The sequence below is a fragment of the Pelodiscus sinensis genome, chromosome 2, assembly GCF_052426305.1.
Source record: "Pelodiscus sinensis isolate ZL-2025 chromosome 2, ASM5242630v1, whole genome shotgun sequence".
Lineage (NCBI taxonomy): Eukaryota > Metazoa > Chordata > Testudines > Trionychidae > Pelodiscus > Pelodiscus sinensis.
The window spans coordinates 89357307-89373093 of NC_143053.1; the positions used below are offsets into that span (position 1 = coordinate 89357307).

Here is a 15787-nt window from a genome sequence, read left to right on the forward strand (position 1 = left end):
CGGTCCCACTATAAATTCTCTGCCATTCTGCGGGCTCTGTGCTGCGCGTCTACACACCAACCATGATGCAGCGGGGGGAGGAAGATATGCAGTAGGAATAGGACACAACATGGGAGATCCCAACCCCGAATTTAATGCAGCAATTTATTACGGGGGGAGAGGGGAGTCACACCCATGCACGGCGGGATTCACACTCCGGGGGGAGGGGGGGGGGTCAGGAGATGAATCCACCAAGTCCGCGGGCGGACGGGTTCTGGGGAAGGGGATTTATACACAATGTGCACGGAATAGCATTGCCCTGAGAAGAGACTCCGGATTCATGTCGGTGCGGGGCCGTGAGGCAGGGGCGGCGGCGAAGGGCCAGATAACAGGATGGGAGCCCCAGGTCCATACAGCGGTGGGGAACGGGGGGGGATGCCCCAAGCCCGGACACGAGGCTCAGACTCGGCTGCGGGGGGAGCCCCCGGCGGGAGCCGAGCCCCTAACTCGGGGCTCTGGGTTGCGGAGGGCGGGGAGCAGCCTGAGCCCGCCGCACTTACCTGCAGCCGGAGGGGGAGCCTCGCTGGGAGGCTCCAGGGTGACGGCTCCGTCCTTCCAGATGCGGATGTGGGCGGCCGCCTCGGCCCTGGCGGCGGGGGGCTGGCGGCGGCCCCGGGCCCGCAAGGAGCCGCAGCACTGGTAGCACACAGCCCACGCCTGCTCCTCGTTGATGGGCTGGTTGTACAGCTTCAGGATCTCCTCCAGGGACAGCGCCTCCCGCGCCCCGTCCTCCCGGGGCCAGTCTCCCGGCAGAGCCTCCGCCGCAGCCCCGGCCCGAGCCATCCCCGCTCCGCTGCCGCCTGCCGCGCCTCACCGCCGGGCGCTCTGCGGCCGGGCCCCGCTGCGTCCTGGCCGCGCCGCCGGCTCCATCCTCCCCCTGCCCCGCCAGCCCGCGCAGCCGGACACGCGGCGAGCCCAGACCCGCCGCCGCAGCGCCCCAGCCCCTCAGCGCGGCCGCCTGCTCATAGCAACGCCACGGCGTCCCCTCCCCGCCTGGGCCGCACCGCCTCCTGCCGGCGGGAAAGCGAGGCCCGGGAAGCCGCTCAGTGACTGGCAGGAGGCGACTGGGTTGGGCTGAGACAGGACCCAGCTCGAGCCGCCCCCTACAGCCCGCCCCTGGCCCCCTCTTCCTTTGCTAAAGCGCTTGCGGCACCGGGCACAGCTCCGCGCTGCGGGCGGGGACACGCGTGACCCACATTTGCACGCAGGGGCTCAGAAAGCCACGGATGGGAACGGGGAGCGACACACAGCGCAGGCCAACAGCAAAGAGGCGCTTGTTTGTGCAAGCAGGGTGACAGGCAAGAGAGAGAGACACAGGCGCTTTCTACTCCGACATCCAGCTGCCATAGCAACCGGCTAGCCGCTCAGCAATAAATACTAAAGCGAGATGGCTGAAGGGATTTTAAAAAACCAAAACAAACAGTGGAAATCACCATCACGGAGCAGCTAAACATGTGACAGAGCTCCCCTGACTTGATCATATTTATAATGTGCAAGCAGAATACAATCCAGCCCAGTAACACGGTGTGCTTTAATATACAGGGTTTTTTAAAAGGGTCGATTTCACAAAGCTGAAAATAATTATGAACCCACGTCAGATGGGAGAACAAATTCAATTAGAGCATTTTAAATGATAATTAGGAATAGGGTCCCAAAAGCCATAATCCACAAATGAGAAAGAAGGTTGTGGTGGTTAAAATAAACTACCTGATTTAAAGGGGAACGGAAGGTTGCTGTAAAAATAAAATTTTATATAACAAAAAAGAAGAGATCAAAAGTAAGGAATATAAATCAACGGCAGTTGAATTTGGTTCATCCCGGCACTGGAAGATGGTACTTTTTTTGGGAGGGAGGGGAGAATGCTCCAGTATTGTAACATTTCCTTATTTCATCATCATCAACATCAACAACCATGGGCTCAATGCCCGTTGGTTTCCAATGCCTCCCTCACTATTTCCTTCCATCTTTCCCTGGCCAGTGTGGAGTAGCTTAGTTTCTGTAGACTAGCTCCGCACCAATCTACTGTATCTCCTAGGTATCTAAAAAGGGTGTCATAAGGAGGAGGGAGAAAACTTGTTCATTTTGGCCTCTGAGGCTAGAACAAGAAACAATGGGCTTAAACTGCAGCAAGGGAGGTTTAGGTTGGACATTAGGAAAAAGTTCCTAACTGTCGGGGTAGTCAAACACTGGAATAAATTGCCCAGGGAGATTATGGAATCTCCATCTCCAGAGATATTTAAGAGTAGGTTAGATAAATGTCTATCTAGACAGTATTTGGTCTTGCCATGAGGGTAAGGGACTGGACTCGATGATCTCTCGAGGTCCCTTCCGTTCATTCTGCAGCTATGCCCAAATAGCTGTAACTTCCATTGTATAACCTTCTGCATTAGGTTCTCTTTCGGTTGTATCTTCCTATGTAATTCCTCATTGGTGACCTTCTGCATCCATCCTATTCTCAGGATCTTTCTATAACAACTCCTCTCGAATGTCAATATCCTTCTCTTTTGAATCTTTCATTATCACCCATGTCTCACATCCATACAACATGCTGCTAAATACACGTTTTCAAGACACTCAGCTTCGTTCCTAAGCTAATTGCTTTACTTTTCCAGATCTTATCCATCGCCTTCAAACTCGCTCTTGCTTTTGCTATTCTAGTCACTATTTCCTTCTCACAGTCTAGATCATATGTCATGTTGCTCCCCAGATACATGAACTTCTCTACGTTCTCTAGTTCGATACCATCTACACTGATCTTCCTTCCTATTTCCTTATCTCCAAATACAATTGTCTTCGTTTTAGCTATACAGGCAGTCCCCGACTTATGAACGGGTTACGTTCTGAACACCTGGTCATAACTCAATTTGGTCATAAGTCAGAAATACCCTTAAACGCCTTGCCCGCGCTGTTCGAAAAACTTGACATACATGGTTCTCAACTCGAAAATATTATAATGGGGTTAGTGGGAGGTTGGTCGTAAGTCGGTGTGTTCATAAGTTGAGGAGTGGCTGTATTCATAATCAGTCCATATTGCTTTCCTTCCTCATTTAGGACCTGCACCATTCTCGCTAACTTCTCCCTAATTATAATTGGAATAAAAAACCTTCAAGATATGAACTGCAATTCAAGGCAGTGATGTCTTCTCTGGAGACAGCATAAAACATTAAACATCACTTACAGATAATGTTCCCGTTCATCTTAATGGGACATTTACTAGTCATAATTTAAAATATCATCATGAGTAACTATTTAATTGCTCTGTAAAGCATATAAAGAAAAGGGGCAGTTATTGTGTGTCTTGGTTTAGTGTCATAGGTGAGAAGGACTTGATTTGAGGCCAGTTACTGTAAGAACTACCAAGGCCTCCGCCCTGTAGTTCAACCTATTTTGCATATATTCCTCTCTGTTAGAACACTAGGGGGAAGAGATACACTCTGCAACAGGGCAAATAAGTAACTTTTATGCATGTTAGAAATAGAAAAAACTCTTTCAGTCATCACCCAATCTAAGTCTCTGTCAATACAGGATTGTTCCCTGTAGAACATGAAATTAGAAGGCTTTATGTATTGAAAGATATATTGCTCAAGTTGGGAGGCAGAAGAAGCTATTATGTTGCTGAACAAATGTAATTTAAATATAAAGGAAATATTACCCATAGCATTTGTATGTTAGAAGGTTTGCAAAAATGTAAAATTAGGGGTTATGTGAAGATTTCCATACTGTTACAGAGTTGCACTTTGGATCCATACAACCCTTTCTGATCAAATTTCACACTCCTATTCAGTTAGCTATGTGGTTTCTCCTATGACTTATTTAATATATGAACTGCATGTAACTCAAGGTTTAAATGATAATAACCTGAGAACTCCCAGTAGTTACAAGGGAAGCCCCATAAGCATTGTAATACCAGGGACCTACTGTGACACCAGGAAAGTGAACCAGTAAGGTGGATCACACTTGGGCTGCGTCTACATTGGCATGATCTTGCACAAATACTCTTTAACGCAAGAGTTCTTGCGTTAAAGTATTTGCACAAGAGAGTATCTACACTGGCATGTGCCTTTGTGCAGGAGATGTGCTTTTGTGCAAGAGCATCCGTGCCAGTGTAGACGCTCTCTTGCGCAAGAAAGCTCTGATGACCATTTTAGCCATCGGGCTTTCTTGCGCAAGAAATTCATGTTGCCTGTCTACACTGGCCTCTTGCACAAGAACAGTTGCGCAAGAGGGCTTATTCCTGAGCGGGAGCATCAGAGTTCTTGTGCAAGAAGCACTGATTTCACACGTTAGAATGTCAGTGTTCTTGCACAAGAACTCCCCTTCAGTGTAGACTGGCAGCATGTTTTTGCACAAAAGCTTTGGTGCAAGATCATGCCAATGTAGACACAGCCTTGTTGTATCAGGGCTCTTGACAGAGGGCTGAAGAATGTGCTTCTCCTATTAATGTAGAACATGGAGGCCATGTTGTTTGTCAACACCTGAACCACAGAGCCCTCTAGTTGTGGAAGGAACACTGCACACCTGGTCAACTGCTCTGAGCTCTTTGACATTTATATACCATGTCAACTCCTTTGGGTACTGTGACGTAGTGGGGGTACTTGCTGGGCTGTGGTGACCTCTGCTGTCTGGAGCAAGACCCAGCAGGGAAAACCTCACTATGCAAAGGTGATGCCAAACCTGTTGAACCAGATACCCCCCATGGAGAGGAACAAAGGAAGGGGGAATGCTGCCCTGGCTGGGGGGCAGGGCTGGAAGAGGGTTAGTTGGTTGCTGGCTGGGAACATGGAGGAGACAGCCTAGGGAAAGGGGCTAGAGTTTAGGGGCCCAGTCTCCCCCATCTCAAGGGGGCCTGAGGCATCCTAGCCCAGCTCTGTGACCAGATTACATCTGTGCTGTGCTGTATCCTGGAGAGGCAATAAACTTCCTCCATTCCACCGGCTGGTGCAGTCTGTTTGTGCCATTTCGGGGTGCAGGAGACGGGGGACCCCCAACGCGCCGTCACAGGTACCATGTACCTTATGTGCATATTGCTCTGAGATGCAACCTCAGCTGGGGCCCAGGGTGTCCAATATCAACTAAACTGATGGATGTGGGCTGTCGAACGAGATTCCTTTCAGGACTGTTCTGGGTTTGTTCCAACACTGCATTGCCTTGGTCATATTCAGTGGAATGGTGACTGCCTTGTCCCGGTTATCTCTAGTTGGGAGGTGCACCACTGCTAGAGCAGTCTAATCCAGAGCCTTGCATGGCAAGGTGTGTGCATGCTGCCACATGACCCAGTAATCTCAGACCAACCCTGGCACCCATGAAGGGAAAATGTGGAGACTCCAGTGAAGAGACCTCTCATTGCCTGGAACCTGCTGAGTGGGAGGAAAGCCCTCAACATGGTAGAATCTAGTATTGTCCTGGTAAAACAGTTAGGCTTTGTTTACACTGCAGGGTTTTTGTGCAAGAAGCTTTTTTCAGAAGAGATCTTCTGCAAAAACTTCTTGTGCAAAAGCACGTTCACACCTCAGAAGCGCATTGCAAAAGCGATGTGCTTTTACGTAGGAGAGCATCCACACTGCATGGACGCTCTTGCGCAAGAAAGCAGAGGTGCTCTGATGGCCATTTGCGCAAGAAACGCCTGCGGAGCATCCACACATGCCTTTTTGTGCAAGAGCTGTGGAGCAAAAAAGAGTTATTCCTCATGGGGAGAGGAATAACTACCAGCAAAAGCCCTCTGTCCTGTCAAGTAGCCTAATTCGAACTACCTACTCCGTGCCGCGTGTAGCCGCGGGCACGGAGTCCGCACTAACGGTGATTTAAAAATGGCAGCGCCCGGCAAGATGCAAATGAAGCCCGGGATATTTAAATCCCAGGCTTCATTTGCAACTTTGAATGCCTACATTAGCCACCCTAGTTCGAACTACGGTGGCAGTGTAGACATACCCTTGCTTATTGCCTGCTAAAACTACCAGCAAATTTGAGGCAAGGTGGGTGTGATGGGGCACCTTGGCTCCACACTGTAGATCAGACTGTGGGCTAGGCCCAGCTGGTTTAAAGTGGCCCTCCCACACGGCCGTGCCGGGCATGCTCACAGGTGAGCTGGAATATAAAAGGCCCTGAGTCAGCTCACTCGACTCTGACCACTGAAGGGAAAAGACTGGCTAAGCCAGCTCCAGAGCTGGAAGAACAGATGCAGCCAGAGCTGATGCTGCAGCTGCTACGGCCTCAGCAGTAAATGCTGCAGCCACAGCCCTGGAGACAGCCTGGAGGTACTAGTGATGGGGAGACACACAGGGTGGTAGGGAGTGGCCCAGGGCAGGGAATTCAACCCCCGAGTGCTCAGTGTGTTGCAGGGAGGGAACCCCCACTGAGCATAGCAAGCAATGGACCGAGCCACTGCCCATAGGGCCCTGGGCCAGGAGCCCGTGGAGTGGGAGGGCCTGGGTCCCTCACTCCCTTACCTCTCCCTCTGCAGTGCTCCTAAGCAGTAGTCATCCCTGGAGCCTGTGGAGTAGGCCTCAGGGCCATATTTACCCCAATAAAGGGGAGCACTATGAGGACTAGGCCTCAGGGTCATATTTACCCCAGTAGAGGGGAGCACTATGAGGACTAGGCCTCAGAGCCATATTTACCCCAATAGAAGGGGGATGTTGCAAGGACTAGGCTTCCAGGGCTGTATTTACCCCCAATGGGGGAGGGGGGGCATACTGCAAAGACTGGGCTGCAGGGTTGCAAAGGTTGAGTGAAACCCCATGAGATCTATGGCCATGGCCCTGAAAACCTTATGGTGCCACTAAAGCAACAGGTGCCACTAAGGGAGGACCCTGACCTGCCTGCAAAGGCTCTTGGTTTGACTCCAAGGTCTGGGTTGGGGAGCCAACCTCCAGTGACTAGGACTATGCAGAGACTGACCAAGTGTGTCTGTCTGAACTGTGTCCAACCCATCTGTACGTGGCAACAACCCATCACACAGATTCTGGTGACCAGTGGCTGCATTTGGCAGGTCTGCGATGGAACCTCAGTGATTGACACTGAATGTTCTCAGACTGGTGCCAAGGAATGGAGCGGGAACAGGAGCATGACCAATCCCGCATGGTTGAGTGCTGGCCCTGGGGTGGTGACAGTGCTTTTTTTATGTGCATAAAAAAAAGTGCCGGTATTCCAGGGGAAAAGTTGTTGAGCTCTGATTGGAGTTGCTGGTACTGCATCTGGAGGTGCCGATACTGTGCAGCTATGGAGCAACAATCCTGTCCACGGTACTGAAGTCATGGGGCAGAATGTGGTTCAGAAGGGCCCCCCCCCCACCTTGAAGCAAATATTGCTTCAAGCCCAGAGTAGCACCAAGCGATTGGTGTCTGAAGCTCCAGTTGGGTTGCAACGCTGTGTCCAGAGTGTGGTGGCTCTCAGTGGGTGAGCGCTTGTGGGATACTCCGAGATGGAAAGCAGAGCTGCGCAGATAGGAACTGAGGGGGCAATCCCAAAGCAGGCTTACCCCTAGATGTGGGAGCTGCTATAGGCAGTGTGGGAACACCAGAGGGACAAGATGTCCTGCCCCAACTTAAGGGCATCTGGGGCTGATGGCATTTCCAGGTGCTGGACTCCAGTGCTGTTGTCTGGGGAGGCAGGCATATACTTGGGAGGGCTATTCTCTTCAACTGAAGCTGGGGCCTGATTCCCACTTGGAGGTAATGAGCCCCCCCTTCATGGGTCTAGGATCATCTATTGCCCTCTCTTTGCCCTCGTGCAGAAGACCAACCTCTCTCAGTCTTCCAATGCCAAGTGAGCACTCTACACTGAGGCCGCAGTGCTGTGTATGGTGTTCAATCCCAACCACTGCAGTGTCAGTGTCAGCACCATTTCCACAAGGAATGCATTTATCCAAGTGTTCCACTCTTCTTTTGTGTATAGTTTGAAGCTTTCACAAACGTGACACCTGTCACTAATGCGTAAGCATCTAGTGTTGGGGGTTACTGGCTGACTCCACTGGTTGCCGTTCTTAAACCGCGGGGATTGGGGCATGCTCCATCCTAAGGCTAAGTTCTGTTAAGGATACTTAACTGAACTAAGAGAACTCTTAAGTACAAGAAAAACTAGTTGCAACAACTGTTCATAGGTAGCAACTGGGAAAAAAAGATTATTGAAGCAAGAGAGTGTACCGTACACTGGTAAGAAGAAACTGAGGGTTGGGGAGCACATAGAACCTCTTATCACATCATGAGGGTGCCACGTCAGAGACGCTCCCCTGCGGATACTGGTAAGGGAAAAACCTACAGCACCAGTGCATGTGGTGAACACAGACACCTAATTTGTAATCAACATGAGCAAACACTCGAAAAAATAGATATTTGTATACATATTTTAACAAATGCAGTTCTTGACTACTGAAAATGTAAATAAAGAAACTTTTATTAAAATAAAAATATACCTCATATATAAATACACTCATTATGGTATATACAAACATTTTTCTGCCTTAATTTTGTTTTAAATACACACATTAAATATTCACAACCATCATTGGAGTGGTGCTTACCCAAAGTGACACACTGAATGTTGTAATTAATGTGATTTTTAATAATAATGTTCCTTTGTACCAGCACTTATATTTCGTAGAGCCTTGAAACAGTGCACATACATGATTTTTCTTTAAAGTACAGAGCGGTATTTACAAGCAAACATGATCCAAACAGCACATGCTGATTCAGGGTATGTAAACACTCTCACACGAACTGCAAGCCGCACTTGGTCTCCTCTACAACAGATTATTTCTTCACAGAAAGAAGACCTATTTGGCAGAAAAGAAACCTGACTAATGATATGGTTTAAATATTGCAATTAGATGTGAGTTATTAAATCACCATTAAAACTTTATAGTAAAAAAAAAAAACCTGTACTATTTTTAGTCATGATTGAAGAGATGTATTTCAAGGATATCACTATGCCAGGAATCTGACTCTCTCATGCTTTGAGAGAGTAACATCATTACCCTATTAGAATTGAAAACTCAATAACCTAAATGAAACCAAGCACAGCCCTCTTCTGTATATCACCTCACTAAACACTTCCAACAACAAGATGCCAGGTTATATATTGCTACTTATTATTTACTGTCCTTAAGTGAGTTTTCAATTTGTGGGGCAGTGATCATAGAAAAATACTTTATATTCCCAATTAAATTCAAATTATCTCAAGTGTTTTAATAAATCTACCCGTATTAAAGCTTTAACCTGCTAGCTAATACTGCCAATAATTCTACTGACTGTGGTTACTGTGATTTTACTAGTTGTCCACGAGACCCTGGGCTAAGACAAATTACTTAGTTCACACAGGCTTCTAAATAGTTACTACTGATCTGAGCTGGATTTTGATTAGTGACCTAAATAGGAAAAGCTCTGTCCCCCATTTCCCGTTAATTATGCCATTCTGTTTTCTTGTTAAATCCCTTATGCGTAAAAGGTGATAGTATAATTTAGAATTATTTCAACTTCATCAATTATGAAAACTCACAACTTATTACATTTTTACAAAACCCAACACTACTACATTTACATGTTAATCTTACCGAAGGCACGTAGCAAATGCTCTCCTTGCATTTCTGTAAACAAAATGGATAGGGAATCCTTTAAATGTGTGACCATCAGGTACTGCTCTTCTTATAGCATCTTGAAATTCTTCGTTCCCTGCAGAGACACTCGTTGTACGTTCAAGCTCATAGGCCGCCAAGGCTGGTGACAAGAGATAAGATAGCTGGTCATCCCAAACTGTAGTAAGGCCCAGATCCTATAGGATGAATCACAGAAGAAAGAGCTCAGTAGAGAATGACTGGTCTCATGGCATTAAAATAATGTTTAAAAATATGATTTGATTAATAGACATCTAGAAAATTTATGTACTGAGATCACAGCCTACTATGCTGACCAATATGATCTCACTGTTCCCTTATACTTCCCGATTGCTATCCATCTGCTATCTTTGCTTCTATACTTAAACTGTAAACTCTTTTGGGCAGGGACTATCTTTTCATTCTGTGTTTTTATGAGATCCTTCTCTAGGGCTAGGGCTCCTAAGCTCTACAATATTTAAAATAATACATCTTTCAGTAATCAGATAAATATTGGAAACAAAAGGTGAAAAGTGTCGTACTGCCTACCAACTATTAGGGATGTTAGATACCGTGTAATTGAATAGTCTTGTAACTGCATGACATCTTAGTGGTTACACAATTATTCAATAGTCTCCAGGAGCAGGGCTGGCAGCCATTGCACTCCCAGCTCAGCTCCTGGGGAGCACCCTGTGCTGCTGCCTCTGATACACTCTAATGTGTGGGGTGGCAACAGTCCTTGTCCGTGTGGGTCCAAGCTCCCCACAGACAAAGGCTGCTCCAGGATAGCAGCCTCAGTCTGCAGGGAGCTCAGACCCACCATGGACAGGAGCTGCTGCCACAAAGCAGCCTCTGTCCACGGTGGACCCAGGCTTGCTGCCACCCAAGGTTACTCTGTGGGATGCAAGGGAGTTCAGCCCACTGCGGACAGAGGCTGTTTCGCATCAGTCTCCCCTGTTCCATGCTTCTGCCTCTAGAATCCTTGAAGGACTTCAAGGTTTCATCCGTCTTGTCCAAAAAATATATATCTGGCTGTGAAAGGGAAAATCTTCTATGGCCTGCTGCATATAGGAAACAATGCTCAAAGTCTGCAATGAGGAATGCACGTGCAGAATGGGCACCAATATTGAAGCTCTCCAGTCTCAGGCAGTTGAGGTACTGCTGCACCTACAGTACAGCATCTATTGGGATATTACTCAAAGAAGTAGCAGCCTGACCCTCAAACCCTAAAGGTGATCTACAATCCAACACAGGTCTCAGTGCTGAAGCAGGTCACATGGCTTATTTGAGCTTGTGATGCTTTACATAAAAGGTCCCTTGTTACCTGAATATGTTTAACAAACAATCTACAAATCAAACACTGATCGTTGATGCACAGTATGTGTGTGGCTCATTGTCCTGATGGACAATGTTTAAACCCCAATGAGTGCATCATAGGGAAGAACATAACTATATACTAAATACAAACATTAAGGGTACTTATTAATTATATAATAAAAACCTGCCCCCTCCAACACTAAAATAGTAAGAGATTGTGATGTTTAGACCACACAAGCATTGACCATAGCCATGGACAATAACAAAGAACAGAGGAGGGAGAGTGGATGGCACCTCCTCAAATGGCCATAGCCCCTCCACTGGCTACAATGCACACACATCACCCCTCTGGGTACTGCTAGGCAACGACTACACACCTAAGTGGAATACCTAAGGCTTCCTCTGCTCTTAAGAACTAAAATCTTTTCAGATCAGACTCCTGCACTGGTGAAATGTAACAAAAAAGTTCTTCTAAAGTTAAGAAAGAGATGAGCCTAAGAGGGATTTACATCCAAGAATGCTATATCCAAAAAGTTAAAAGTGAAACAAGGTGCAATTTTTTAAAATAAGTATTAGCCATATCTTACAGATTAATGTGAAGACTTACAGGTATATCATAAAGACTGATCTCAAGTCTTTAGCAGACGCTTAAATATTAACATATTAAAACTAGCATTTCTTCAAAATATATATTGCATTTTTAAAATGGCTTTTTTCACATCCAATGAAGAAAAGAATCAACCCCAGAACATGACTGTACTACAAGAAATTAGTTATATAGGAGAAAAGATAAGTCCTTGCAGGGTACTAAGATAATTAATTTTGTAAGGTACTCAGATATACAGAGATTAAACTAAACAAACCCAAATTTTGAAATTGCTTCTCCATAGTTGTTTTCAGTCACACACACTAAACAGTGGTGTAGTAGTCACTGCTGGAAACATGTTTTGTAAAAATAGAAAAGGTCTTCAAACCAAAATACCGTCCCCTCTCCAAACTTTTAGACAAGTAAATACTCAAAACTTGATCTCTCCTTTATTTGGCATACCAATGAAAAACATTAAAGAATACTACCTTCCTATGTTCAGACACCAGTATTCTCAGCTGTAATTCTATCTCGTTGCTTATTACCGAAGCATCTATTGCAGAGGCACAAAGGGGAGGAAAAGGAGGCAGTGAAGTTGTGGCCCCTGGAGAACACACAGATTTGATTGCTTCTCCACTCATTGGTTTCCATTTAGATTCATCATGCAAGTCAAACACACAGACTTCCACTGCATCGGAGGGCTGGCAATTTCCAAAGAACTTCTGATGATTGAAGACACATCCTACTGTACGATAAGGGTACATTGGCTTTGGTTGTTCAACAAGTGGAGGGTCATCAGGATTGATAGGATTGTGGATATATCTGAAGATCAGAAGGATGTGCTATAATATTAAGCAATTAGTAAGCATATTTTAAAGTAAATAAATGTTTACTTTTTTGAGAGGGGTTGCAAGATATAAATATTTAGCAGCATAGAAATACAGTGAGATTGTTTCATCATAAAAGAACCTTGCATCACAAATTTATTTTCTTGATATAAATTTCCATTTTAAAAATTTACAGAAAAAGGTACTATGAGTAAACTAATATTTTTCTTTTAATCTAGAGAAGCAGCTCATTTTCAAGCTTAGAAATCAAGCATGATTACTCAATCAACTACCTAACTGATGACAATTAAAACGAACTTTTCAACTGAATCAAGAAAGAATGAATACAAACAATTACTTCCCTCTTCCCATTAGCTTTTCAGAGAAATACAGTTTCACATTATAAAACATCCCATAGTGTGTTTATCCACAGGCAACAGAATTGCAAAGTCGTTTTCAAAGCTGAACAGTAATTGGTCCCTTTTACAAAACCAAAAGCCCTAATTCTTCAAATTCATGTAGTTAATCATGTGACACCTTTCAACAAAAGCAGCATAATTTAAAGCAATACTGCATAAAAATAAAACAATATTTTCCATAAGAAGCACTTTTTTGCTTATTCTGTTAGATAACATTATATTTGAAAAGTCCTTTTATAACTCTCATTGTCAAAACTAGGAACTCAAATCATCATAGTATTATATGATGCAAACACACTTAAAAGTTAGCCTTTTGCAGTTCTCCTCTAATGCACTTTATACAATTTCAGATTAATAGTTAGGCTGAACAGCTTGACTAAACAGCCTTCAAAAATAGTACATTATATAATTTAGAATGTTTTGCTTAGAGGTACACTTAAATAGTTTAAGACCAGCAATTGGCCTACTTTGCAAGTAGTATCAAGTTAGAAAAGTCTTCCAAATTTGCTGTATTAATTTAGAAAATAAACTCTCCGCATTTCTTGTTCAGAAAATTTAAAATAAAAAGATATCTTCCTCCACCCCCAAAACCCCACCAACTATACTAAAGTATGATGGGGCCTGAATGGCTAATGTGAGCCTGGGAGGCTAAGTAGGTTACCTGGCTGCACCTTGAGGGAGAGCCGGGCTTAACAGATAATGAAGCCCAGCAGGGCAGAAGCAGACTGAAGACAGGAGGTTTATAGCAGAAGGGGGATTGCACTTGCAATCACTCTCAGGAACAAAGAGGTGGTGAGGAGGAAGCCTGTAGAGAGAATAAGCCCTGGATGCTAGCCACGAAAGAGGGGGGAGGGGGGCGGAGAGCAGGAGCCAGTGCAGGGGAGAGCCAGCACTGGCTCTGCAGTATCGCCTCCCTCTCCCTGCGATTCTGCTCTGCCGTGAAGCAGCCCCTTCACAGTAACAGAACTTGTCCATGGAGGGGTATGAGCTCTCTACAGACAGTATCTATGGGGAGCTTGGACCCTGCCCTCATGGACAGGGGCTGCTGTCCAAACAGCTTCTGTCTGTGGCAGGCCCAGGCTCACTACGGACAGAGGCTGCACAGGCTAATAGATTTTTTTGCTCCAGCCCCAGATGGAATAGCGTGGTACTGGAGCGTCAGCACAGGCTCCCCAATGCTGAGGGGAAGCCTCAAACTGCAGGGCCAGATCCAGGCAAGCTAGGGGCCACATCTGGCCTGCAGTCCTTAGGTTCCCCAACCCTGCCCTAAAACATCTTTTAAAGTTGACAGCGATTACATCTCAGCAGTACATCACCAACTCAAGAAGTAGCTTATTATTTCAAATTTTGAGCCAGTGATATTTCAAACTCGATGTAAAGAGCAGAGTGTCTGTGACAGGTCATTGGCAGCTTGTGGATACAGAGTGAGCTGCTCAGTTAGCAGGCTGAAGAGTCAAAGATCAGTGTGGGACTAGGCCAGGCCAAAGCCACAAAGTCAGAGTCCAAAATGAAAGCATGAGGAGAGCATGAGAGTTAGGATGGAAACAGGGTCTTGGCACCAGACACAGCAAGGGTACTAAGTTGAAGACAGTAAACCAAGATCAGGGTCAAGAGTCAGACCAAAGTGGAGAGCCAAGAGTCTCAAATCCAGGTAAGTTGCAATGAGCAGTAGTGAGGTCGTGTGTTAGGGCAAAAATGCACTAGAGGTCTATGTTGCTCAGACAACACCCAAATTGGTCTCTTGGTTTATATGAAGAGTGCCAGCTAATCAGGTAATCATGAAAGGCTGTCAAGCCTTTAGGGCAGGATTTCCTGCAATGCTTAGCCTCTCAGTACTTCTTAAGTGGCAATTTCTCCTGGGCTCCTGCTTGTGATAAAGAAGTGACACTTGCCTCAGAGCCAGCAGCCCCTTGTTTTAGTTCCACGGGTTTTTACACACAAACCCAAAAGGTGGGAATGTGCATTAATGTTACTGTGTTCAGGAAAATACATTTTACATTGTCTTAATCCCCCTAAACTCGTTTTACTCACCTATGTCCTGTTAAACTCTCCCAAAAAGTGATGGTTCCATCAGTACCACAAGTCATTACCCATGTGTGAGGGACCCCTTTTGCTTTCGTTCCTACACAAACAAAGGCTTCCAATCCATATCCAAGGAGAAGGCTGCACAGAAGGGTGGCATGATCTTCACAGTCACCCTAGATAGCGAATATATTTATTAATTGTGTGAACAAAAATGCAGTAATCTTCCAATCATGATGTACCAAGCCTTATTTAAAAATTATCCACAAAAAGAGCACAGCAGAATAATAATATTTGTAAAAGAATCATTTGTGCATCATGGAAGGTGGCAGGTTTGATTACTAGAGAGACTATACTACCTGGAGAACAAGTACAGAAGAGGAATGGTAAGAAATAATCCATACATACAATAAATACTCTAAGACAAGTGCATGCACTAACCTGCCAGTGTGCCTCAGCTATATTCCAGAAGCACTATTTCTAAAGGGGCATGAGATGTGTGCCATTTTCTATTCTCAATACATTTTCACCTTCTCACAGGAGACTGATAGTTTTGTGGTGGTTTCATTATACAAGCAGTCCCCGAGTTATGAACGGGGCTTTTCTCGCCCCGGAACTCGCGGGCGGCGGGACCACCCAGACGCGCAGTGGTCCCGCCACCGCGTCCTCCGGGGTGAGAAAAGCTGCTCCGGGTGTCCCTGGTCTGCTGGGGGGGTCCCCAGCAGACCAGGGACACCCCGAGCAAAGCCGCAGAGGCGGCAGGGTCCCGCGCCTCCAAGGCTTTGCTCCGGGTGTCCCTGGTCTGCTGGGGACCCCCCCCCCCCAGCGGACCAGGGACATCCGGAGCAAAGCCGCAGAGGCGCGGGACCCCGCCGCCTCCATGGCTTTGCTCTGGGTCTCCCTGGTCTGCTGGGGGGGGGGGGGGGCGCGCAGCTAGGGGTAGAGCAGCTGGGGTGCTGCCGGGTTGGTCCTGGGGGGACCTACCCGGCAG

The 15787-nt window shown here is 46.3% G+C and overlaps 2 protein-coding genes across 6 annotated transcripts in view; both read right to left on the minus strand.

Moving 5' to 3' along the window:
• SPIRE1 (spire type actin nucleation factor 1) overlaps positions 1-1153 on the minus strand; it is a 200547-nt gene extending 199394 nt beyond the window's left edge. Inside the window, exon 1 of one of the 2 annotated variants that reach the window (XM_089776314.1) lies at positions 540-1153. In XM_089776314.1, the coding sequence (XP_089632440.1) occupies positions 540-822 (283 nt within the window). In that variant the 5' untranslated portion in view covers positions 823-1153. The remainder of the gene's footprint in view (positions 1-539) is intronic. The other variant, XM_075921001.2, reaches the window with a different exon arrangement.
• A 7259-nt stretch (positions 1154-8412) lies between these two features.
• The window catches only part of CEP76 (centrosomal protein 76), a 30371-nt gene continuing 22996 nt past the window's right edge, over positions 8413-15787 (minus strand). For 3 of the 4 annotated variants that reach the window (XM_075921003.2, XM_075921002.2, XM_014570686.4), the window contains 4 exons: positions 14806-14972; positions 12017-12350; positions 9587-9804; positions 8413-8809 (listed from right to left, as the gene is read on the minus strand). In XM_075921003.2, the coding sequence (XP_075777118.2) occupies positions 8671-8809; positions 9587-9804; positions 12017-12350; positions 14806-14972 (858 nt within the window). In that variant the 3' untranslated portion in view covers positions 8413-8670. The remainder of the gene's footprint in view (positions 8810-9586; positions 9805-12016; positions 12351-14805; positions 14973-15787) is intronic. The other variant, XR_012901558.2, reaches the window with a different exon arrangement.